General features: G+C 35.0%; 1 protein-coding gene across 25 annotated transcripts in view; it reads right to left on the reverse strand.

The window, feature by feature from the left end:
• Nucleotides 1-27963, reverse strand: part of Gphn (gephyrin) — a 531921-nt gene that overhangs the window by 383053 nt on the left and 120905 nt on the right. For 24 of the 25 annotated variants that reach the window (XM_063241465.1, XM_063241478.1, XM_063241474.1 and 21 more), the window contains one exon: nt 15787-15865. In XM_063241465.1, coding sequence (XP_063097535.1) covers nt 15787-15865 — 79 coding nt within the window. Of the gene's footprint in view, nt 1-15786; nt 15866-27963 lie in introns of those variants that run through there. The other variant, XM_063241480.1, reaches the window with a different exon arrangement.

A 27963-nucleotide genomic window follows, 5' to 3' on the forward strand; every position in this document is an offset into this window, starting at 1 on the left:
AACTGGAATGGGTATCTTATTACATCTTGTCATCTTCAGAGTAGTTGCCTCTGTTCTTAAACTTGATACTATCAAGTATACCAAATTTGAATAAAATCAGTCAAGGCAAAACAGCAGTCTAAAGAACCAGCTTCAAATAAGATCAGTCATAGTAAAACAATGTAAGTAATACAGGGCTTCAGTTTAAGTTAATAGGAAATTAAGGATAGTTACTGTGGGATATACCTTGCTATTTTGGGGATAGCTGTCTGTGACCTCAAATCTAGTATGAGCAGACAGATCAGAACAAAATAAAATCAAACTAAACAGAGAGATAAGACTAATGTGGCTTTTAAATCCTGATACACTGTCTTAGATACTTTTTAGTCGTTGCTGAGACAAAATACCTGAAGCCCAAAATTGGGAAAGGAAAGGTTTATTTCTTACAGTTTTTGGAGGTTTCAGTCCACACTCAGTTGGCTCCAAGACAAGTGGGCATGGCTGGACCGCCGTTCATGGCAGCTGCAAACGGCAAGCTCAAACCAGCAAAGAGAAAGACATACCTTCTTCCTGCCATTACATCACATCCTGGCTCCACCCCTACGTGGGTGGAGCACTGACACCATCAATCCAAGCACTATACAATGAACCATTATAAATGAACAATGCAAACTCATGAGGCCTGGGAGACACAAACATAAACCATGACATACACTATTAACAATGTGCTCTGCCTTCCTATTTTAGGCAGTTCCTCACCTTTCCCTTTCTCAGGATGCTTTGTATATTTTGGGTCCCACTAGCCCTTTCAGTTTTTACAGTAGGGGCTCAACCCGTTATCTATCTGAGTGGTGCTGAACCTTTTTAATGGAGCTTGATTTTGAGCCGTATTCCTTTACTTACTAAAGCCACAAGGTTTTCCTTCCTTATAGCTGTGTAGTTCTACAACTGCACAAAAGTGTCATAACTTTCCAATCTATCTGCGACTCCTGGACGAGTTGTCCCTATTTCTTTCTGGTTCCCTGTCACATAGAGCATCGTTTTCTGATCTTTGACTTTCAGTTTATTAACCCTCTTTCACGTTGACTATATTTCCTATTCAGAGCATCTCAATGGGTCCTGCCTCCTAATCTACTCTGCCTGTGTTTCTTTTTGTTAGTGTATCAAGACCATCCATGTTAGAGATTATAGCCCACCTTCTCTGCCTTATCTCTGCTATTCTATTTTTCTGTTATTATTTGTCCACTCTTCTCCTTCATTCCACTGTCTGCCCCATTCATTGAGGTCTCTCTGCCACTGTTGCTGGAATCCTGCTATTTTTTTCTCTCTCTGTAGAATGTCCTTCAGTACTTTTTGTAGGGTTGGATTGGTGGCTATGAACTCCTATAGCTCCTCCTTGTCTTGGAAACATCTTATTTCTCCATTAATTTTGAGAGACAATTTTTCAGAGTACATCAATCTGGGTTAGAGGTTATTTTCTTTCAGGGCTTGGACAATTTCCCCCCAGGCGCTTCTCAATTTGATAGTTTGTGATGGTAAGTCTGTCGTTCATTTGATGATTTTTCCCTTGTAGGTGATTTGCTTCTTTTCTCTGACCGCTTTTAATGACCGCTTGTGGTGGATTTGTGGGATCTTGATTATTATATGTCTGGGTGTAGATTTGTTTTTTTTTTTTTTTTTTTTTTTTTTTGGTCTTTTTCGTTTTTATCGGTACCGGGGATCGAACTCACGACTGGCTGCTTGCAAGGCAGGCGCTTATGCCGCTGAGCTAAATCCCCAGCCCCGTGGGTGTAGATTTGTTTTGGTTGTAGTTGGCTGGAGTTCTGTATGCCTCATTTATCTGGATATCATTTCTTTTTCTTATGCTTGGGATGTTTTCCTTATTTCTGTGAATAGCCTTTGTATTTCATTTGTGTTTACTCCTGCTTCTTTGCTCACGTTTTTTATTCTGAAGTTATAGATCCTCTTGTTATCTAACCTTTGAATTGTTACTTCCTGGTTCCTTGTTATTTTTAATAGGTCTTTTCTTTCACAATGACACGTTGTAAATCTCTCTTCAAGTTTTGAAAGTCTAACATTAGTTTCTGTGAAGGCATTTTGTCAGCTTTCAATGGAGTTTTTAATTTCCTGGTAATCTCTTTGGATCTGTTTCAGGTATTCTAGATTTTGTTTATATTCTTCACCAAAGGTTTCTCTTCCTTTTCTGGGTTCCTCCAGTCTTCCATCTGTGTCTTTTTGAGAGGGGCTTAGCATTTCTTTTATTAATCTTTTTATATCTTGCTTCACTTGGATTAGAATTTCAGTGTTAAGTTTGTTTATGAGGTCACAAAGGTATTTCTTTATATCTGCTGATATTTTGGCCAATATTGCATGACTGCTGCACTGGTTCTCTTCTTTATTTACCTCTTCTGGGCTTATTTTCCCAGGGTCAGTGACTGGAGGTTTTTTCTAATTTTTTTTCTCTTGTCATATTTCTGTTTTCTTTCAGACAGCTGTGTGGTAGAGGTCTCAGGCCCTCTCAGTAGAGCTTACGGTTTTTCCGAAGTGTGCTGGCTATGGTTTTGCTGCCCTCTTCAGTTTGCTTTTATCTGAGGTGCACACAGGACTGTGGGCAGGTCCTTCTCCTCTGAGCCAGTCAATCAGCAAGTGCCTTCAGCCTTTGCTTTGCAGACATCACAGGGTCGGGACAGTTTCATCCCTGGCTACTGGGTCCCGACCAGGGGTGTGACTCAGCCCAAGCAAGTCCCACCAGTCCTCTCTGGACCAGGGGTGGCTGATTGATGCGACTGCGGCGCCAGGCTCTGCCCCACTCCAAGATGTCTTCCAGCCAGTCACGTCTGCCGTGGGACCCAATTTCCAGCACTCACAAAGAATTAATGTAGCTTTCCACCTTGGCTCCACTCCACGCTGTGCCGCATCCTCCCACTAAGGGCCTGGGACTCACCAACTCCCGTTTATTGGTAGCAGTGGCTTCAGCGCAACCTTCAATCGTCCGATTCAAAGGCGAGCGCAGCACAACAAGGGATGGGTCTTAGTAAGTGAGTCCCGTTCCAGCCCTCCACCCACCTCTTTCCTTCCTCTTCCCATTTTCCTTTCTCCTTCAGTTTCTTGGGAAGGGTCGTGAGAATCCCTCTCCACTCGTCCAGCCCTCTCCATGTTTTCAAATTCCAGCATCTGAGCTGTTTTTCCCAGAGAGTTACCTAGCAAGCCACCACTTTATTGTCTCCAATGAGGTATATTCATACAATGGAATATTCAACAACAAAGCAGAATAAAGGGCTCACATGCTGTATGTATAAACCTTGAAAATACTAATTTAAATTAATGAAGCCATTCACAAAATATCACAATTGTATGATATTATTCAGGCAATGTTTTACATAGGCAAACATAAAGACAGAACAGATTACCAGTGTCTGGATGAGACAGTAGAAGGAAAATAAGAATAGCTGCTAAAGGTTCAGATTTCTTTTTGGGAGCTGAAAGTATTCTACAACTGAGAGTGGTGACAGTTATATAACCCTGTGAATACCCTAAAAACTACTGAAGTATAAATTTAAAATGGGTACTTGCATGGTAAGTAATTTCTATCTCAGTATAACTGTTTACATCTCTAAAAAGGAAAGACAAAAGACATGATTTCTGCAAAAGTTTCAGTCTCCTCAGTACAGCCACACTGTATCTGTAATACTCCTTTCAGTTCCTGGTGTTATGTTTAAAAAGATACCCAGACAAACTACGACCTGTCCTTAATGGTTTTCTTGAGTCTGCTTACTTAGACTGAGTCACTGATATAAATGAGTCAAAGAAATAATTAAATTTAATAGTCACAAATGTGGCTTTCATAGTAGAAATGAAATTTTCAAAACTAGTGGCCAAATGATTGCCAAATAATTGCTAAATTTTTAGTTCAAATCAGTGTATAATCTCTACCTCCTGAGTACAGGCAAACCTGTCACTTGGTTCTAACCAACAAAATATAATACAGTTAACAGTATACAATCTTATGATTAGGAAGACATTAAATTGTGCATAAAACCCTTGTTTTTCAACCCATGAGATAATAATATATGACAGTAAGAAAGTTTTAAGCAAGTAAGTTTGTGGTAATTTGTTATATAGCAATATACAACAAATTTAGGCAAAGAGGGCAATCATGGACATAAAAAAACTTGTTTTAAACATTAATTTTTAACTTCCTATAACCTAATTCATCTTCAGCCAATTTGTATTTCCAAAAAGACTAACAAATTCATGAAATTTGTATTCCTTCTCATAATTAATCTCTCTCCTCCAGCTTTTTCCTTCTTTCTTCTCTCTTACTTTCCCTCCCTTCTCTGATTTTATTTTCTTTCTTTGTAACAGAAGTTTTGTGTCAAAGATTGCTTCCTCTTGAAATCCTTCAACAGTATTGCAATTAAATTGTTGAAAGTCTCTAAAATAATATTCCCTAGAGTTAAGGTTTCATGGTGAAACTGTTTCACTCTTTTTATTTTTTTGGTTTACAGCTGTAAATTTCCTCATTTAAAGAAAACTGAAAATACGAAAAAGTAGAAATAATCTGTTATTTTACCTGCTTGTGCACTCAGTTGTAATAAAGTAAAAAGAACTCATGTGAGTACCTTTACATTTGTGCAAGTATGTTATCATTTAGACAATGTCAGCAAATACAACAATTGCTGATCAACTAAAATATACAGTGCATTATAATTATAGCTATCGTATCAATATTTATGAAGACACTACATGAAGGCAAGAAAATGTTCTATTTAGAAGTGGTAACAATTCTTGTCAAAGTATAAATTCTTTTTAAACACTGACAATGAATACACTGGACTTTTCTTTTTCTTTGAGGACTGCATTTCCCCACATTTAGTTAAGAGTATCTTCACCATTCTAGCTCCCAGCTTTGCCCCACAATGGGTAAGTGAAATGGCCTACCACCAGTGAAATCGTACACTTTCATGGGATCTTATAGTTTATGGAGCTCCTGAAGCTAGAAGGAAGGGAAAGGGAATTAAAGTAAGTTAGCAGCCATCTTTCCAGTTCCGCGTAAAAAGTCTGTGAAACTAAAGCCAACAAAGATGAGAACAGATCATAGTAGAGAACAAAAGACAAAAATTTGATGACAAAAACCCCATAATATTTTTACTTCTTGAGGTTCCCACACTTAAATGGTACCTGAAGCTCTTTCAACATTTTGGAGAATTCCTTGGTTATACAGCCAGTTGAGCATAATTTTCTTTTTAAATAAGCCTGAATTAAATATTTAATCCCTGAAAATGAAAGAATCAACTAAAATAATACATTATTTTATTAAAAATTTATTTTCCATTTAAAAGTTTATTTACTTTATCACTGATGAATAAAAAAACAAACATTGCACTTTTAATGAAGTACAATGTACGGTTTTAATAATGCACATATTACATAAAGGATAAATTTGATTAAAAGTATGTATCGCTGCAAACAGATGATTTTTTTACCACACTTGATTTCATAATAAACAGATGATTTTTATAGCTAAAACTTACAAAATTTTTTCTTCTCAGTTTAATCACCCAAGTGTACAACAGCATATGAGAGCTGTTTATTCTCTCTTTCTCTCTCTCTCTCTCTCTCTCTCTCTCTCTCTCTCTCTCTCTCCCTACTCCTTAAACTTTATCATCCTTCCCTGTGTTTGACTTCATTTTCCCTGGTCTCTAATAAGCACCATTCTGTCAATTTCTATGAGATCAACATCTTAGATTCCATATAAGTAAGATCATCTGGTACTTGTCTTTCTGTGCCTAATTTATGTTACTTTAAGACAATGATTTCTAGTTCCTTTTTCTCACAATACGCATAACAATTTCACTCTTTTTTTAGGGATGGATACAGTATACCCTGCTATATGTAACACATTTGCTCTATCCACTCATTCATTAATGAGCACTTAGGTTATTTCCACTTCTTGCTGATGTGAATAGTGCTGTAATAAACATGGGACTGGAGATGTCTCTGTGACAGACTGATCTCTTTTCCCAGTAGTGGAATTATAGGGTCACACCATAGTTTTATTTCTTTATTTTTGAAAAATTGCCATACTTTATTCCACAATGACTGCATTAATTCACAGTTCAACCAATTCTACACATCCTTGCCAGCATTTTTCACCATTAGTCTTTTTGGTAATTGTCATTCTTCCTAATATGAGGTGATATGTCATTGTAGTTTTGACTTGCATATCCTTAATTATTTGTGTTGTGAGAATTGCTTAATGTACCGAGTTATTATTTGTCTTCTTTGATAAAAGCCTAATGCTATCATTACTAATTTTTAACTATAACTTTTTTCCTGTTTAATATCGTTTTAGGAGTTCCTTTTATATTCTGAATACCTACTCTTTTATCAAATATATAGTTTGCAAATATTTTTCTCATTCTCTTAATCATTGTGCTACACAGTTTTCCATCCCTGTGAAACATACCTTGGGAAATAAACAATGAAAGGGTTTATTCTGCCTCACAGTGTGAGAGTTCTTGGTTCACAGCAACTTCCATCATTTTGAGGCCTGTGGTGGGGCAGTAAATCATGCAGAAAGAGGAAGATAAAATCTGCTTACTTCACGGTGGCCAGAAAGGAGAAGAAAAGCCTTTGCTGGCAGGCTTACTCCTTCTTCTGTGGTGTTACCTCTAGATTCCAGCCTACTGAATCATCTATCCACATTCAACTTGGGCCTCTCCTTGAGTTTACTTGTCCCACATGGCAATCATCTGGAAACACCCTGACAGATATACTCAGAGATGTGCTTTACTAATTCCCAGATGTTTCTCATTTAATCAACTTGACACTCAAAGTAACTACCATGGTTGCCCCCTTACTTTGTTGCTTATTTTCTTTTTTGTAAGCAGAAGCTGTTTAGTTGGATACAATTCCTTTTGTTTTCTTTTTGTCTTTTTTTTTTCTCTACTGTTTAAGTCTTCTGCAAAAAATCCCTGTCCATTCAAATGTCAAGAAGTCACCCCCACCATTTTTTTCTAATTACTAATAATAATTAGTTTCATGTCTTGTATTTAAAGTTTGTAATGCATTTTGATGTCTAGCTTTATTCAACTGCATATGGATATACAACTTTCTCAACACCATTTATTGAAAAAAAAAAAACAACTGTCCTTTCTCTAATATGTATTCTTAACAACCTTGTCAAAAGTCAGTTGTCTACCCAAGGATACAGTGGTACACACCTGTAATCCTAGCTACTCAGAAGGTTGAGACAGGAGGATTGTGAGTTCTAGGAAAGCCTGAGCAACTCTGAGAAACCCAGTCCTTGACAAGCAGAAAGCTTTCATTTCAATAATCAGTAGGGAAAAATAAAAAAGGAAAAGAAAAAACTCAGTTGGTTGTAGATGTACGGGCTATTTATAGGCTCCCCATTTTGTTCCACTGCTCTACATATCTATTTTTATGTATCCTGTTTTGACTCTTTGTAATATAAAGTAAAACAGTACACTGACTGCCTTGTGCTTTATTCCTTTTGTTCAAGCTTACTTTGGCTATTTAGCTTTCTATGTTGTTCCTTACAAATGTTAGAATTTTTTTTCTGCTAAGGTAAAAAATTTCATAGCTACTTTGGTAGGGATTGTATCTAATCTGGAGATACTTTGAGGTAGTATAGACATTTTAGCAATACTGATTGTTCCTATTCATAGATGTATCATGCCTTTCATTTTTTATGTCTTCTTTGATTTCTTTCATCCATGTCTTACAATTTTCATTGTAGAGTCTTTCAACTCTCTGCATAAGCTAATTTCTAGGGTTTTGTTTTATTCTTCCAGCTACATTTTTATTTTATTTCACAAAAATCATTGGTATACAGAAACAATACTGTTTTTGCATGCTGATATGGTATCCTGTAACTTCACTGATTATTAAATTCAGTAATTGTTTGGTAGGATTTTGGGGATTTTCTGTACATAGGATCATGACATCTACGAACAATGTGAAGCTGACTTCTTTTTCAATTTAAATTCCCTGTAATTTTTTCTCTGGACTGCTCTATTTAGGATGTCCTATAGTATGCTGAATAAAAGTGGTGAAAAAAGCATCCTTTTCTTATTTAAAGAAAAGGATGTTCTTAGAAAGCTTTCCAATCTCCTACCATGAGTATAAAAGAAATATAAGAGATCAAACAAGAAAGGAAGAAGTCAAATTATCACTACTTTTAGTTAACATCATCCTTTACATGGATGATTTTAAAAACTCTACCAGAAGATTCCTAGGTTTTTTTAGACAAATTCTTAACAGTGGAAGAATATAAAATAAACAAACAAAAAATGGCTTCCCTATATACCAATAATGAACTGTCACAAAGTAAATCAGTAAAATAATTTCATTCACAGTAGCTTTGAATGAATTAATGAATGAGCCAGGAATTAGCCTAATCAAGATGATTAAAACCCACTATAATAAAAATTACTGCCCACTGCAGAAAGAAATTGAAGATGACTAGAAAATAAAAGAACCTTCCTTGTTTATGGGCTGTTAAACTGTGTTAAATGGTTGTGTTTCAAAACCTATCTGTATACATCATGCTTCAAAAAACTTAGAAAAATAATCATAAAAGTCCCATGAAAAAACAAAAGATCCAGAATAGCAAAACCAGTCCTGAGCAAAGAGTAATACTGGAGGCATCACAGCACCTGATTTCAAAATACTACAAATCACAGGGAGAAACAGAAAAACATATTGCCACAGAAATAGACGATGGAATAGAATATTCCATATGCTAAGAAAAATGTGCATTTATAAGCAGTTGGGTGCAAGAGTATATAATTTCTAATAGGTCCATTTCATCTAAGGCACAATTTTAACTCTGTTGTATCTTTGTTGACTTCTATGTCTAGATATCAATCCATTGATTAAAGGAGGGTATTAGTCCCCAGTATTTTTGTAGTGGACTCAATATCGATGATTAAGTCTATTAATATTTGCTTTGTAGTGTACATTTAAGTGCTCAGATATTGGATACATACTTAAAACTTATTTATCCTTTCTGAATTGATTCCTTTATCATTCTATCATGATTTTGTTTCTTTTTGGTTTTGATTTAGAGCACATTTTATCTGATATGTAGAACTACATCACATTTCTTTGGGATTCCATTGGCATAGACTATCTTATTTCATTCCTTTATTTTCAGTGTATGTGTGTACGCTAAAGTAAAATAAGTTTTCTGTAAGAAACATACACGTGGGCATTTGTTTTAATCCATGCAGCTACAGTGTGAATTGTAAATAGTGATGTTAATATATTTACAGTGTAAATAATGATCAGTAATTATTGATCAATAATAGCCATTTTGTAGTTTTTTTAGTGATGTAGTTTGGTTCTAAAACATATTGATTATAGTGCGGTACTCTTAAATAACAACAATGTAAAGTGATCAAAAAGAACTGAAACATATAGAAAAAATATGAACAAATGCTGTACTTTCATTCAACTCTCATTTTGAATTTTTCAAGCTCCATTTTATATCTCTGTATATATTTTGACATATTAATGTATTTGTTACTTTTAATTTTTTTAATTTTAAAGTTCATGCTGAAGATTATAAATGGCTTGAATACTTATAATAATGTAGTACTAGAGCATCCTGAGTTTGTTTATAAATGTCTTTATCTTGCCTTTATTGCTAAAGTATAGATTTGCTAGGTATGGTGTTTATGGTTAAATGTTTTTGTTTTCCACTTTGGTCCTTTCAACACCTCATGCCACTGTCCTAGCCTGTAAGGTTTCTCTTTATAATTCTGTTTTCAGGTGAACAGAGAGTCCTTTGTATTGTTTCTTTTTCCTTGAAATTTTTAGGATTTTATCTTTCATGACTGACAGTTTGTATATAAGACTGGTAGACCTGGTTGAGTTAGATCTAACTAGTGGCCTTTTACCTTCTGATTTTGGATATTTGCATTCTTTTTTTAGGTTTGGGAAGTTTTCTGTTTCAGTTTTAAAATAGACTTTCTACCCTTTTCATATTGTCATATTCTTCTGAATTGCGACACTGCAAGTATTTGTTCTTTTAGTTCTTTACTAATGTTCATGTAAGCTTTCTTCATGCCTGTTTATTTTTTACTTTTTCTCCTCCACGTTCTCAAATAACCTCTTGTGCTAATTCTTTCTTGTATTTTGATTTACACTGAGGTTGATGCTGTTTATCACATTTTTAATTTCACTGAATGTATTTCCTGGCTTAAGGATTTTTTAAAATTGTTTCTATCATTTTGTTAACGTTTCTGTTGTCCTCAAGCTCACTGAGTTTAAAATAGCGTTTTAGTCTCTTATAACATTAACCCAGATTGAATATTGTCTAGCCAGCTTCTAGTACTTTATTTTGATATTCAGTGAGGGTATGGTTTCTTAAAAGCTATTGATGCTTAGGGCATGATATTATTAGGGCATCAAGGAATTAGATACGTCTCCCAGTCTTCCTAACATGACTTTACTTGTGCTTATCTTGCTAGAAATTCTAAGTAAGCTACTTATGTTTTCAGGGCTTTTAGTCAGTTCTGCTATTCCAGCAATAAATTTTGTACTGGTTTATCTTATCCAGGAGTCTGCTCTTGTGTTGTCACTGTTTCAGTACTAGGCAACCCAAGCTTGGATGTGTCCCACATACACAACTGACATGATGTTTAGAAGTAGGAGAGTACCTAAAAAAAGTATGTTGTCTCACAAGCCTCTTGCTTGTGAAGTTACACAAGCCTGACCCATAGTTGCTGCCCAGTGGCTAGTCACTGAGGGACTGTACCTGGCTCTTCACAGAATCACCATGAATGAGCCAACCCCAGGCAACTATGTCATTCTTGTAGCTATCAGTAACAACAAGCTGTGTCACTGAACTCTGAAAACACATCCTGCCAATACTAGAACACTGGCAGGACCAAGCTCATAGTACTATGCTTAAGTGGACTTGAGGCCTCTGCAACCAACCACAAGTTACCTTGTTGGGATCCAAGTTTGACAGGTTGAGAATTGTCTTCTTTTGGCACTAGAGCTATTCCAGCATCTGTAGACAGGCCTGGAGATGCTAGCTGTTGGAATTTGTTCAGTGTTAAGTCTCACTATCCCAGTATTAGGTTTTAGGTCAAAGTTTTGTGTTTGCTAGCCAGTCGTTCTCTCATTGAATGGTGCCTTGCAAGAGCAATGCTTCCTGACATCAAGGCAGTGTTGATAAAGGGAGTCTCTTGGCCACCTACACTCATGCTAAGCTGAGTCATAACATGAGTATCATAGTCACAGGGACCTGTAAAGTCTTATGAAAAGGATGAATATGTTCCAGGCTTGCTCCAACGTTGGAAATATCGCTAGTCGAAATGTAAATTTGTCCTATTAGTGCTGATGTTTTTATCTGGTGACAGGCCTTATCGAGAGGCACTATATGTGAACCCTTAATTGTAATTGTATATGTCAGTTTCTATAGGGTACTGGTACTCTATAAGACTGCCTGGCATGTCAGTTTCTACAGGGTACTGGTACTCTACAAGACTGCCTGGCACACAGCTCTAAGACAAATCTCTACATTTTCATGATCTGCTTCCCACAACATAAAATGTTACTTTCTACTCTTTCTCCCCAATTTGAAGAAGGTGTGATAATAATTACAGTCAACCACCTGGTCTAATGAAGTTCCAGTGTCTGGGTTCAGGGAATTGGCCTGGCATAGTGATCATGGCACGTTGCACTAGGTTTCACGTAGTGGGCTTGTTACTGTGCTTCAAGTCTAGGATCTGGCTTAATTTACCTCCTCCAAACGCAAGGCTTGTCACTCCACACTGGGCTGCTTATGGTGAAATAAGTAACTCTTTTTTTCCTCCCCTCTTCAGTATTTCTTTTCATTCACTGTACTAAAAGTAGGCACTATGCTCTCTCACTTGATTTTCTTAGCGCTGGCAAAGGCAGTGTAGTAGCTCTTCAATTTGGTGTGCCTATAGAGAGATATTCATTACAGTATTCTGCTCAGATATCATATTGTTTCACCTCTCTGTTTCATAATTATTTTAGAATACTGAACTGGGAATATTTACAACTCAGGGACAAAACACATATTATCAGTTTTCATTGTATGTTTCTTAAAATGAATCCAACTGCTACAGAACTTTAGTGCTGCATGATAATTTTGGATTAAATAAATTATAAAAATGAATATCCACTAAAAATTGAGCATACACTATCAGGAACATATAAAAATGAAGACATCTTCAAAAAACTAGTTATATCTTTGAGTTTATAGCTATAACATGAAACTGTGCCAAAATACTGACATACCAGTCTAGATGAAACTGTAGTGTGCCAATATATACTTTATAGAACAAAAAGTATATAATCTATCAAGGAACAAAAAAGAACCTGATTAACATAATAAAGGCTGGGGATGGTAGCCACATGCCTGTAATCTCAGCACTAGGGATGTTGAGACAAGAGGATCACCATGAGTTCAAGGCCAGCCTGGGCTACATAGTAGGACTCTGTCTCAAAAATATTAAAAAAAAAAAAAAAAAAAAAAGAAAGAAAGAAAGAAAGAAAAAAGACAAGAAAAAAAGGGGCATGAAATCTTATGGTTAGACATTACTATACACAAGACAATTTTGATAGCTCTCTTAGATTTAACAGAACTATCCAATGTGAAATGGAAAGAAAAAAGACAATGTTGTTTAAAATGCTGCCACTAGAAAAATACATTTTTGTACCAAGTAAAATTCATACACAGAGAAAGAAATAATAAAAATATAAAAACTCTTTAATTTTCTTTAGTAAATCATAAAGGCCTCAAAGATACAATAAACTGAATTTTTATAAATAATATGTAAAAACATTAAATTTGTCTACCTGAAAAATGCAGAATGAGAATATACATCTCTGTGGGAAGCAATCACTTCAGAACTTAATGTTTATCTTGTGCTGACCGGCATTTTCAAAAAATTCATTTCACCATAGCAACCTCTCTTAACACCAACAGATAAGCACAGGCTATATTTAGAGATGATTGCTTTACCGAAAGCAATCCTGCCTTTCCTTCACACTTAATGTCATGAACCAAGGTATCAAAATATCATTTAATCAGAATGTAATGTGATGACAAGTGTACTCTGTGAGATGAGGCTATGATTCAGAACCACCAAAACAATAAAGTTTCTACTTAAAGTGGTAAAATTTGTAAATTACATAAAAGTTAATGACATTTTTATGTCTAAGAAATGTATAATTAGATACAACTATTTTATCTAATTTCATCTCTTCTTTAACATAAAATATCATTATTATTAATGATCTGTACCATCAAAATATATTTTAACTAGCAGGTAGTTGCTAGTGTTTCTATGAACAGTATGCTGCATTTCTAAGCTAGTAACTAGTAATTAAAAAGTTTTTTCCCTTATAAAGCAATTCTTTATTAACATGGTATAATTAGTACAGTACTAATATACATCAAGTCAAGCAATACAAAATAGAAAAATTAGTGTATCAAAATGCTATGGTTACAAAATTACTACGTACTTGTGTTTTTAATCCTTGTAGTAATAGGAAACAGACTTTGTTTGAAGTAATGCAGTGTTATAGTTTATTTCACAGTACATACCATAGTGATGAATAAAAACCACCCATTTTTCTTTATTGTCATGACAAGTCACATAAAAGCCATTATTAAAAAAAGATGTATGTGAAGTTCAATTAAAAATACTAAGAACACTCATTTGGATGTTATCACATCATACCCATTAAAATTGCTATTATCAAAACAAACAACAAGTATTGGGGAAAGTGTAGAGAAATTGGAATCCTCATATATTGCTAGCTGCCATGAAAAACAATGAAGTTTTTGTTCTGGATATATATCCTAAAGAAATATCTGTAACCCATATTCTCAGGTGAGTTAATCACAATAACCAAAAGATAAGAGGTACCCAAATGTCTAGTAATGGAGATGAAAGGAAAAATATAATGTGATGGATAAACACATTTCCCTGTATGGTTAGAAGGAAAAACTACAAATATTCTGTATTCTGAGTTACATGTCTAGCATTCAGATATAACCAAATCCATGATTTAAGCAACTAATTCTTCCCCTAATAGTCTTATCCAACATATATCAAAGATGTTCCTAAATTGTAAGAGCTTTTACAAATTAAATGATATATATATATATCTACAAAACCAACAATCAATCACATTCCTCACCACCATCTGCTATAAACAGAGTCAGTACCATGAACACAATGGATTTTTCTAGTTCTTTTCACTTGTTTTCTCTTTTAATTCTTAAAAAGGTTTTAGGGGTTGGGGATTTAGCTCAGCAGCATAAGCACCTGACTGGCAAGTATACCCTAAAGGTGATATAATTCATTACTTAAGTATAATTCTTCACACTTTCTATATCATTAAATATCTTATGAACATATTTTATATTCCAATATTGCATTAAACAGATATATAATCATAGTGTAGTAAAAATATACCTTACTATATAATTACTATGAGAAAATTTATTTTATTCATTTGTGTGGCTGACATCTTTTAAAGAAATTATAGCTTCTCATATTTACAAAAGAACTAGGACTCTTCAAAAAGTAAATGTTATTCAGTATGCATTTAATAGGTATAAGTACATCCTCATGGACTGACTTATAAATCTTGAAAAGCCAACTATCAACTTTCAAATGAATAAAAATCATCTGAGAAAGAATATTCACAATACTCTTTTCACTGAGGAAAATCAAGAAAAAAATGGAACAGATTTGAAAAAATTCTGAACTTATTACAATGTGAATTTAAATGTTCTACGTTTCAGCACTCTTGTGATAGTTTTTAAATGATCAATCACTAATAAATTAACAATCTTAATTTCTAGATTTTTTTTTTTAACCAGTACCGGGGATCGAACTCATGACCGCCTGCTTGCAAGGCAGGTGCTTATGCCGCTGATCTAAATCCCCAGCCCCAATTTCTAGATATTCTTATGTTGTTTTATTATTCACAAAATTCTCAGTGATTTTATTAGTTTAATTTGTAAAATGGTAGATTATATGTAATTGAGAAGGCTTTTTATTTTAATATACTTTATTTCATGCATCGTGTATCAATAACCAAAGCACCATCAAGTTTCTTTTTCCTGCTGCCCAGGCTTATCTTTCTTTTTTAATTTATTATTTTAAATGCAAGTTGGTCCATTTGGCGAATATATTCAAATACACACAGTTTGTAAGTAATCATAAAAGTGTCAAACTATATTTGATACATAAAATAGAAAGTGATACCAGAGTAGTGCTGAGTAGGAATAGGAATGACTCATGAGCAAAAAATTTAACTTGAAAGCTATAAAACTGTTGAAATCACTATGTGTAGTTTTCTCAAGTGGAATATTAGGAAGATAAGCAATATATTAAATTACATATTGTTATTATAAATATTTTTATAATTCTAGCTATAATTAAAAATAGTGACATAATATTGTCAATGAAGCTTAATATTAATTAAACAAGTGTGATCTTACTTTCCCAAGCAAGGCTTCACTACTATCTACAGTAACACTGGCAAGCATTTTTTAGCCACCAGTCTTGATGCTTAAAAATCAACTTTTAATAATGATATCATCCCTAATAAAATTTCTATTTCTGGAAAGAAAATCTTTCATCAAATTTCACTATATTTAATACAAACTATTAAGAACTAGGAAATGGTCCAAAAATACACTGTCAGTTATAACCCTTTTGAAAATGTAACACTAACAATGAAGTTTTTGATTCTATTTAGTACTGAAAACCAAATACTCACAGAGATGGATCTTGTACAAGATCTTTGAGATTTATCCCACTACGGTCTTCTGCAAGATTCCTGAAGCAACTATCACTCACTAAACAAAAAAGAGAGAAAGGAAAGAAAAATTACTGTATGCTTACATTTCATTTAAGCTACTGATGATCAAAATGAGTTTTGAGGTAAAATTGGCTTTTAAAATTTTTTCCAAATATCCATACTTATTGATTTTTAGGCCTTTTAAACATTAAAATTCAATAAACAAGGCCAACATCTCAATAACAAGCCATAATTGAAGCACAGACTTTGTATTAAACACAAGATATAAAATAATAAACATGAGTCTAAATTCTGTTCTATTTCTAGATGAACCAAAGTGGTAGAGTCCTGATCAGCAGTAAAATACAACCTTTCTCTAGACCCAGAATCCAGACATCTTGAAAATAAAAACTTTGCATGAATAAAAGAGAAAAAAAACAGAAGAAGAAAAAGAAAAAGAAGACCTCCAGGAAGAAAAAGGAATGAAAGGAAAATTAGAAATTACAGAGAAGTTAGAGGAATGGTCCACAACACAGAGAAAAAAAACCAGGCAGTCTAGAAGCTTGACCTGGCTCCAGGGAGAAACAATCGATCAAACCAGCTGAGCTAGCACTCATTAGTACTATAATTACACAGCCCACGGCTATTGTAAATAGCAAAAATAGTGTGGGGTTTTATTTCTAAATTGATTCCATCTATACAGAAGGTAAGTTATGGAAAGAATCCAGTGCAGTGACTGCAATATTACCAGAGTGTTTATTCGGTGGATATTTTGGGGGAAGGAACTGATTATTTAAGACTAGCCTCAGAACAACTAAAACTCAAGTTCACTTTAGGGTTCCCAGTGTTACCTTCACAAGGTGACTGGGTGAGAGATGGCCACGAGAGACAGACAGTTGCAAACACAGTGCAAGCTATATATAAACTCTATGAAAAGTTTAAGCTCAGTCCAAGAAGAACACAGGGTCTTTCCCTTTATGGTGAGAAGCCAGGCTTGGTGAGTATGGCTTACAGAAACAGGTCTGAAAGTGTTGGCATTCAGTATAGTGGCTTGACTGAACTCTTGCCCTGCTACTTACTTCCAGCACAGACAAGCAGCTTTTTCTATTGCATTCCCCAACTCCCAGTTTGACCAAGAATATGCCTAGGCTTGGGCCATAAGGCTAGGCAGAGAAAACCATGTCTTGCTGGACTTCAAACCATCAGATCCTAGAAAAACATCACCCAAAAATACAAAGACAAATTGGAAGAAATCATTTTCTCCCCTTTTTCTTCTTTGCTTGATTTTGGGGGTTGGAAATTTTTCCTTTAGCCTTTTTTTCTTCTTTTTATTTTTTGAAAATTCTTACATGTTCTTTCTCCTCCTCTTCGTCTTTTCTTTTTTGCTCTTTGCGCTACCTTATCTAATTCTATTAGTTTTTTAATCCCTTTTTTATCCTTTATCCCACTGTGCTCTCATCCTTATCATTTTCCAAAGCTTAATTTTTCAGTTTTGTCCTTTCACTCTTGCATTCCTCCATACCCAGTATAACCATTAAGATTATTAATTTTTAGATAGTTAACTAAATGCTAATACTGTTTAATTATTTTCTATTGTTTGTGAATGAAAAGTTGCTGTGTTTAGTAGGATTCATGTAAATATATGGCTTCAATTAGTATTTATACTATACAATAATTATAGAACTATCAGTACTTAAAGGTGTTATAGTATTGGCTTTTATGGTATGCCAATATCCAGTTTGACCTTTAATACTATTACTATTGCTGATTTAGTTGCTACTTCCAGGTTGGCAGACTTGTTGCTATTAATAGATTCTTCTCTGTTTGTCAATACCCATATTGCATTTGTCATTAATTATACTACAGTTCCTGCCCAAAGAACTGGGTTCTGGCTCAATTACCTGACTGCATGATTTTCATCTTTTGCCCTTTTTGCTCTTGTTGCTTGCAGCCACCATAAACAACTGCACCTCAGCCATGCCAACCTGAGAGGGAGTCATCTGAGTATGGCCTGAAATCTCCAAAAACTATAAGCTAAATAAACCTTTCCTTGCTTCATTTTGGGCATTTGGTATTTTGTCTGAATAACTAGAGAAAAGTATGCCAGATCTTGGGACAATGACAAAAGCCTAACTATGTTCAGAGTATATCACTGAAAAGCACACATTAAATAAAGAAATTGTCACACTAGCAACGAAGTCCACCGTAAGTACCAAAATCATCAGAATAATAAACAAGAGAATACAACACTAAGAAACCAAGACAACAAAACACCTCCCAAAACTCCCATCTGCCCCAAAGCTGATATATAGGAAATCAAGGGGGAGGAAATCAAACAGCTGAATTATTCAATAAGATAACATGAGATTAAAAAAAAAAAAAAAACCCAGGCCAACAAAGTGTTTACCAAGCTCAAAAAAAGATATAACTAAACAGATAACATACACAGTGTTAAGTGAATTTATCAAAAACAGTAAGAACACTAGATAATCTAAACAAAATAAAATAAAACATGAATGACTCCTTTCACACAGAACTAAGAGTCCTTCCAAAGATATCAAACAGAAATCTAGAAGATTAAAACTTCTATTGAAAATATGGGGCAACAGAAGTAAGCATTGTGAGAACACAATGTCAGAAATAAAATACAGGGCTGCTGTCAAAGATAGATTATTCAGAGATACCTTAACAAAAAAAGAGAAAACAAAAAAGAAATCCAGCAGCTGCCAGATGAGATGAACTAATGCAAGATTAACTGGAATTAATAAAAAATCAGAAGACAGCACAAATGACATAAACAATCTATTTACTAAAATAAAAGCAGAAAAGGAGACCAAACACAAGTAGAAATAGCTACTGTGCTACTTTCAGACAAAGTAAAGTATAAACCAAAACTGATCAGAAGAAAAAAAGTCACTATTGCTTATGGGAACTATTCAACAGGAAGCAATAACAATTATAAGTATATATGCACCAAATACTGGCATGGTCAACTGACTATTTATAGCTGTCAGGAATAATTTGTCATTTAGATACACACTAATGATTTGAGAGGGACTATGAGAGAAGAAAAACCATTACAGTTTTTGGTGTTGATTGATTCACATAACATAATCTACTGGATTTCAAAATTATACATAATCTGAGAATAATCAGCATGTTCTACAATCTCCCCAAAATAGAATTGAATAAAAATAACATTTATATAAATTTCTAATTCTCCATTATAAAGAATACTATTATGATAACAATTTTAAGTATGGTAAAAAGCACAAAGTATGACCAATAATCTAGAGACAAACAATAAATACAAAGACATACACAGATGATACAGTTAAAAGACAAAAATTTAAAGAAAACTACATAATCTTTTAAAAAGATAAAAATTTTCACAATAGATAAAAAAAGAAAACTTCAACAAAAATAAAATCCATTAAACATTGTTAGTTATTTTAGAAATGAATAATAAACAATGAAACATTTAAGAAGTTAGTGGACGCCTTCCAGAGCCAAGTTAATACAACAAAAAAAGGGATTAGTGAATCTAAAATAAGCAGAAAATGTCTAAACTGAAACAGAACCCTGCCACACAGACACCAAACAAAACAAAACAAAACAAAACAAAACAAAAAAACCCACAACAAGAACAGAAGATAAGAAACACAGAAATCATATAGTAAAATACACATATAATTGCTGTCATAATAAAGCAGAGACAGACAGAAAGAGTATTTTGAAAAGGGTTTTAAAGTTGCTGAGAACATTCCAAAATTGATTCAATACAGAAGGTATAGTTAGGCATTACACCAAACAGTATACTACAAAAGTTTAAATAAAACCAAAAACAAAAGTCAAAATACCAAAAATCAAGATAATAAGAAATCTTAAAAGTTGCTACAAGGAGAGAAAGAACACATCACTTTTAAAGAAAAAGTAGTGCCCAGCCGCGCCTGGCCATCGGTGTGCGGAGGAGGAGCTGCACGGATCCGGAGCGCCTGCAGAGGCCCCTTCCTTTGTCTGGAGGAGGAGGGATCCCGAGTTCCTGAGGCACCTCGGCCCGTGCCCAGCCGCGCCTGGCCATCGGTGTGCGGAGGAGGAGCTGCGCGGATCCGGAGCGCCTGCAGAGGCCCCTTCCTTTGTCTGGAGGAGGAGGGGTCCTGGGTTCCTGAGGCACCTCGGCCTGTGCCCAGCCGCGCCTGGCCATCGGTGTGTGGAGGAGGAGCTGCGCGGATCCGGAGCGTCTGCAGAGGCCCCTTCCTTTGTCTGGAGGAGGAGGGGTCCCGGGTTCCTGAGGCACCTCGGCCGTGCCCAGCCGCGCCTGGCCATCGGTGTGCGGAGGAGGAGCTGCGCGGATCCGGAGCGCCTGCAGAGGCCCCTTCCTTTGTCTGGAGGAGGAGGGGTCCCGGGTTCCTGAGGCACCTCGGCCTGTGCCCAGCCGCGCATAGCCATCTGCGTGCAGAGGAGGAGCTGGGTAGATCCAGAGTGCCCGCAGGAGGCCCTTCCTTTGTCTGGAGGTCTGTGGATATCTCTGCAAACAGGGAGGGATCACAGGCTCCTGAAGCACTGCGGTCTGTGGTGAGTACCCTAACCCGGCTGCGATCCAAGAGCTGTGGATCTACCAAGGGGCAGGTGGGCGCACAGTGTCCCTGAGGCCCAGCTTGTCTGGAACCGCGGAGTTCTGAACAAGCAGAGAAGGGCCAATGGTTCTGCAGGCCCAATGGCCTGGGGTAGAGTGGTGCCAGAATCTCAGTAGCTGCAAACATAGAAGGGGATTTTCAACAGATCCTGAGGAGGCTTTCAAATAACACTTGAAACACAGAAATATAGGAAAATGACAAAACAAAAGACCAAATTACAACCTCAAACCTCCAGCCCATCTCAGGAAACCCTAGGAGAAGTGTATTTAGAAGAAAATATATCCCATCCTCCTCATATATCAGACACAATAGCTACTGAAGTTGACAAGCAACTCCAGGAAGCTTTAAAGAAATTCAAACTCGAAATAATATCCCAGATAAAAGAAGAAATGATAAAAGAAATGAAAGAGATTCTAAATATATCTAAAGAAAACACAGATAAAAAATTGGAGGAACTAAACAAAAAGATAGAATCCCTAGACGAGCAATATAAGAAACAAACAGAATACATGATGCAGATGCACAGAGATATACAGGAAATAAAAAACTCCACTGAAAGTTGTAAAAACCGCTTTAATGAAAGTGAAGATAGAATTTCAGACCTTGAAGACAGGATTGCAGCTAGTGAACAGGAAAGGAAAGATCTTTTAAAAATAACAAGGAATCAGGAAACAACAATTCAACAACTGCAAGATGATGCAAAGAAGAATAACATAAGAATGATAGGGATTAATGAAAAAGAAGGAGACAACATAAAGGATATCAAGAGGATATTTAGAGAAGCAATAGCTGAAAACTTCCCAAGCATGAGATCAGAAACTGACATCAGGATCAGTGAAGCATATAGAACTCCAAATAGTCATAACCAAAATAAAACTACACCCAGACATATAATAATCACCATCCCAGAAATCCAACACAAGAATAGATTATTAAAAGCTGTCACAGAGAAAAGACAGATCACTTATAAAGGAAAACCTATCAGAATCACAGCAGACTTCTCATCACAAACAATAAAGTCAAGAAGAGCATGGAGTGAAGTATTCCAGATCCTAAAGCAAAATGATTTCCAACCTAGACTGATATATCCTGCAAAACTATCATTTAAAATAGATGGTGAAATACGATACTTCCATGACAAAGAACAGCTGAAGAACTTCATGAACACCAAACCAACCCTGCAAAAAATATTGAAAGACAGTTTAGATACACAAAGGAAAAAACCACTAAGCAAAGCAAATAATTAAACAGAACAGAAAGATAAAGATGCAACAGCAGAGAGATAAGAATCCTACAATTAAACAACATTTAACAGTAATAACCATTAATGTATATGGTCTCAATGCACCAATCAAAAGAAACAGACTAGCAGAATGGATCAAGAAACAAAATCCAACCATATGCTGTTTACAGGAAACCCATCTAACCCAGAAGGATACTCACAGACTGAAAGTCAAAGGATGGAAAACAATTCTTCATGCAGCAGGAATCCAAAAAAAGGCAGGAGTAGCCATTCTGTTTGCAGACAACGTGAACTTTAAACCAACAATGACCATAAAGGATAAAGAAGGTCACTACATACTCGTAAGGGGAAAACTCCAAGAGGAAGAGATAACTATCTTAAATATATACGCACCAAACTCCAGAGCGCCCAGTTATTTAAAACAATTATTAACAGAAATGAAAACTCAAATTATCAGTAACACAATTGTAACGGGAGACCTTAATACGCCATTGACACCAAGGGACAGATCGACCAGACAGAAAATGAGTAAAGAAATAACAGAACTGAATCATACCTGTGAACAAATGGGTTTGATAGACATATACAGAATGTTCCACCCAACAACATCAGAATACACATTCTTCTCAGCAGTACATGGATCATTTTCTAAAATAGACCATATATTAGCTCATAGAACATATTTAAACAAGTGCAAAAGAGCTGAAATCATCCCTTGCATGTTATCGGATCACAGCGCTCTGAAATTAGAAATTAATGATAAAAGATACCGCAAAAATCCCACAAACACATGGAAACTGAATAACACACTCTTGAGTAATCAGTGGGTCAGAGAAGAAATTAAAGAAGAAATCAAACAATACCTAAAAGAAAATGAAAATGCAGATACAACTTACCGGAATCTGTGGGATGCAATGAAAGCCGTCCTGAGAGGAAAATTTATTGCACTGAGTTCCCACATCAGGAAAACAGAACGAATACAAATAAATAACTTGATGCTACACCTCAAACAGCTAGAAAAAGAAGAGCAAGTCAAGCCCAAAGCCAAAAGAAGAGAGGAAATTATAAAAATCAGAGCAGAAATCAATGCAATAGAGACTAAGAAAACAATCCAAAGGATCAACAAATCAAAGAGTTGGTTCTTTGAAAGAATAAATAAAATCGATAAGCCCCTAGCCAACCTTATTAAAAAAAGGGAAGAAAAAGCTCAAATTCATGCAATTAGAAATGAAAAAGGAGAAATCACTACAGACCCAATAGAAATACAGAAGATCATCAACACCTATTTCGAAAACCTCTACTCTCAAAAGTTTGATAACACAGAAGAAATAATCAGATTCTTAGAAGCATATGAAGTGCCAAAGCTAGATCAAGAGGATGTAAAACTGTTGAATAACCCAATCTCTGCTACTGAAATTGAAAATGTAATTAAGTCCTTACCCACCAAGAAGAGCCCAGGCCCAGATGGATTCACTGCAGAATTCTACAAGAAATACAAAGAAGACCTAATGCCGACACTCCTCAAACTATTCAATGAAATTGAAAGGGAAGCAATCCTTCCTAAGTCATTCCTGGAAGCAAATATCACTCTGGTACCAAAACCTGAGAAAGACCCAACTAAAAAAGAGAACTATAGACCGATCTCCCTAATGAACACAGATGCAAAAATCCTCAATAAAATATTGGCAAATAGGATCCAGCAAATCATCAAGAAGATTATACACCATGAACAAGTGGGATTCATCCCAGGAATGCAAGGATGGTTCAACATACGCAAATCAATAAATGTAATCCACCATATCAATAAAGCCAAAAATAAGAATCACATGATCATTTCTATAGATGCAGAAAAAGCCTTCGATAAGGTCCAACATTTATTCATGATAAAAACTCTACAGAAAATTGGAATAGATGGTCTTTACCTCAATATAATAAAGGCCATTTATGACAAACCAACAGCCAGCATCATACTAAATGGCCAAAAATTGAAAGCCTTTACTTTAAAATCAGGCACAAGACAAGGATGTCCTTTATCACCACTCCTATTTAATATAGTACTGGAAGTACTAGCCAGAGCAATTAGGCAAGAAAGAGAAATAAAAGGGGTAAAGATAGGAAAAGAAGAAGTTAAGTTGTCATTGTTTGCAGATGACATGATACTCTACATAGAAGACCCCCTAAGCTCCATTGAAAGACTCTTAGATACAATAAATAAATTCAGTAATGTGGCTGGATACAAAATCAATACTCAGAAATCAATAGCATTCCTATACACAAACAACAAAACCACAGAGAGGGAAATAAGGGAAACTGGACTATTCACATTAGCAAGCAAAAAAATGAAATATTTAGGAATTACTCTTACGAAAGAAGTGAAAGACTTATACAGTGAAAACTATATTACACTGAAAAAGGAAATTGAAGACGATCTCAGAAAATGGAAAGACATCCCTTGCTCATGGATAGGAAGAACAAACATTGTGAAGATGGCCATTCTCCCAAAACTCTTATACAGATTCAATGCAATCCCAATAGAAATACCATCAACATACCTTATAGATCTAGAGAAATCACTCCTAAATTTCATCTGGAACCAGAAGAGACCTAGAATCGCAAAAGCAATTCTAAGCAGCAAAGACAAAGCAGGAGGCATCACAATCCCTGACTTGAAATTATACTACAAAGCAACAGTAGTAAAATCAACATGGTATTGGAATCAAAACAGAGCTGAAGATCAATGGAATAGATTAGAAGATACAAACACACTCAACCACCTTATCTTTGATAAAGGAGCCAAGCAGGTTCACTGGAAGAACGACAGTCTCTTTAATAAATGGTGCTGGAAAAACTGGCTCTCCATTTTCCGAAAACTAAAGCTAGACCCATGTCTATCACCATGTACTAAATTAAAATCTAAATGGGTCAAAGATCTGAATATTAAAACAGAAACGCTAAATCTTTTGGAAGACAAATTGGGTAGAAACCTTGGAGACATAGGAGTAGGTAGAGAATTCATGAATAGGACTCAAACTGCACGGGAAATACTTCCCAGAATTAATAACTGGGACCACTTCTTATTAAAAAGTTTTTGCATGTCAAAAGAAATCTCCAGCATAGTGAAAAGAAAACCCACAAACTGGGAAAAGATTTTAGTGAACTCTCTCTCAGACAAGGGACTCCTGTCTAAAACATATAAAGAATTTAAAAAACTCAGACCTCCAAAATTCAAAGATCCAATCCAAAAATGGGCATCTGAGATGAATACGCAATTCTCAGATGAAGAAATGCAAATGGCAAATAAATACATGAAAAAATGCTCATCATCATTGGTCATTAGAGAAATGCAAATTAAAACCACACTGAGATACCATCTCACTCCTGAAAGAATGGCCAGGATCAAGAAAACCAACAACAACAAATGCTGGAGAGGCTGTGGGGAAAAAGGAACTCTCCTGCACTGTTGGTGGGCGTGTAGACTGGTACAGCCTTTGTGGAGGTCTGTCTGGAGGTTTCTCAAAAAGTTGGGATTGGAAATCCCATTTATTCCAGCTATTCCACTTCTAGGCATATTCCCAGAAGAACTGAAAGCATCATACCACAGGGATATATGTGCACCTATGTTTATAGCAACACAATTTGTAATCGCCAGATCTTGGAAACAACCCAAGTGTCCATCAACTGAGGAATGGATAAAAAAGTTGTGGTATTTCTATACAATGGAGTATTATTCAGCTATAAAGAAGGATCGCATTGAGATATTTATCAATAAATGGGCGCAGCTTGAGACCATACTCATAAGTGAAATAAATCAATCTCGCACGTATGAATACCGAATAGTTTCCCTAATGTAAGTAATGATTCAAATATATAAAAATATGTGATAATCATGATTCCCCATTAGGTGGCCTTGAAGCCTTATAAAATTTTCACTTATTAATTAGAAAGGCTTTACTCTGGGCTTTTTGATATGGAAATATTTGAAGCTATAGTATATGAAGTTTTATCCAAATATTTTAAGGAAAAAGACAGACACTATGGTAACTACTATTCTTTAAAAAAATTATTTAGCTATTTCTTATGTTTATTTTAATTAAGGGAAAAACTTAAAAAATTAGGATATATAGTAGTAACTCTTTTTGATCTCCTATTAACTTGTTTTGAAGTCCTGTAATACTCGCAAGATCTTGTTTTGACTGATTAGACTCTGTTCCATTCTGTGCGATAGTAGCAATTGTGAAGGTATAGGCAACTAATTTGAAGGCAATAAGATCCACAAAGATGCCCATTCTGGTTTGACTATTGTCTCCTTTGGAAGTCCTGTAATGTTCACAATGCCTAAGTTTTATTGGTCTTGTTCTCCACTGTTTTGTCCGGCTTTATAATATCTAATGAGATGGACAATTCCTTTTAAGGAAACAAGAGACAATGTTGATAACCATTGTTGATGACCTTGTACTCTGTTCTACATCATGTGCTATGTCTATCCTTGGTTTTGACTTACAGCTTTGTTTTGCCATATTTGACTTTATTCTCTCCCCCCCAAAAAAGTAATAAGAACTAAGGAGTAATAAAATCCAAAATGTGTAAATTTTGTTATAAAAAAGAGAGGGAGGGAAAAAAAAGAGCTCTAACGGATATAACAGCAAGTGTGTTTAGGGATGTTAAATAGCTGACTATATTAATGTTTTTGGATCATTGAACACAGCTGTTTGCAGTCTCTCCGTTTGAATGTCTACTTTGTATTCTTTGATACTGTGATTTGAGCAACTATTTCCAAGATGATATTATGTAATCTATTAACAGGTGATTTCTTACTGTTATGTTTTTTTTTTGTAGTTCTGTATTATGTGTAACCTTACACTGCTTTGTTTTGTTTTGTGTTTTTCTCTTTTTCCTCTTAAATAAAAAAAAATAAAGAAAGAAAGAAAAAGTAAGATTTAAAGATAAATTTTCAAGCAGGAATTATAGAATCGAGAAAACAATGGAATAATGTTTAAAAATGCTGGAGAAAAACCACAACTGTAAAAGACTATACCTTGAGAAAACAGTTATCAACTTAAAGTCAATATAATATTAATATATAAATATATTTCTGCCTTTGTTAACATGAAACTTAACTGATGTGTTATTTTCCATCAAAATCCAATACTTTTATTGTATATTATAGAAATTTCTAATCTACCTAAGAAGCAAGAATATCATGCTTGTCTTGTTCCTTCTAAAGATTAATACTTTTTATGTTTTATATTTCCTATAAAAAGTTCCTCAAAATCTAGATCTGCCTTAATGGTGATATGTATTGCAGTAAAAAGCATTTAAAGTTGGAAATGTTTGGATTTGTCGATTCTAAAGAAATATTAAACTTATAATCAATAGAGAAATAAGCTAATATATAATTTTTGAACTATATTTTACAGAAATTGCCCCACCTAATCAGTGACAAATGTTCTGATTTTAGTTTTGAATCATAAATGTGAAGATAATTATTTATGCGTAAATTACATAAAAATAAGACTTACGATGGTCTTTAACCAATTGATTAATGAAAATCTCTCATTCTGTATATAATAAAAGATAAAACAGGAGAAATTAGAAACACATCATAGTACACAATATTAACATGAAAATTATAAACTTGACTCTCAATCTGATTTATGTTAATAATTACCTTTGGGAAAAGAAAGAAAAATTACATGGAAATATTGTAAAGCACACTTGTTAAAACAAATTCTTAACTAGTTATATGCATTTTTTCTGTGTAACTTTCTGATATATAATTACAGGTTGACAGTCCTCACATGCTAAATACTTGATACTTTTACTTAATCATCAAAGTCATACAATTAGAAATCTACTATTTTTACTCCTAATGAGGAAACTAAAATATGGGTGATTAAATCTTCTACTAGAGATCATAAAACTCAGTATAGGGCAAACCCTAGCCATACAACTCTAGAGCCTATAGATTTAACCACTATGCTGTTCTAATCACTAGTCTCACATAAAGAGGGAAGGAAGAGGGGATGTGAAAAAAAACGACTGAAAGTTGAAAAAATTGCAATAACAATAGAGTTCTTGCAAATGTGAAAGGGACCACGAGTTAAAAGAAGCAGGGAGGGGGTAGGGTAAGGAATGAAAAATAAGAATTAAGATGTGCTGTGTACATGTACCAACTCCTCATAATAAATGTAATCAATGTAAGAAATACAAACAATTGAGCTGGGGATTTAGCTCAGCAGCCTAAGTACCTGCCTTGCAAGCAGGCGGTCTTGAGTT

Source organism: Cavia porcellus, unplaced genomic scaffold (genome assembly GCF_034190915.1).
Source record: "Cavia porcellus strain 051 isolate PalLab524CR breed Dunkin Hartley unplaced genomic scaffold, mCavPor4.1 scaffold_31, whole genome shotgun sequence".
Taxonomy (NCBI): domain Eukaryota; kingdom Metazoa; phylum Chordata; class Mammalia; order Rodentia; family Caviidae; genus Cavia; species Cavia porcellus.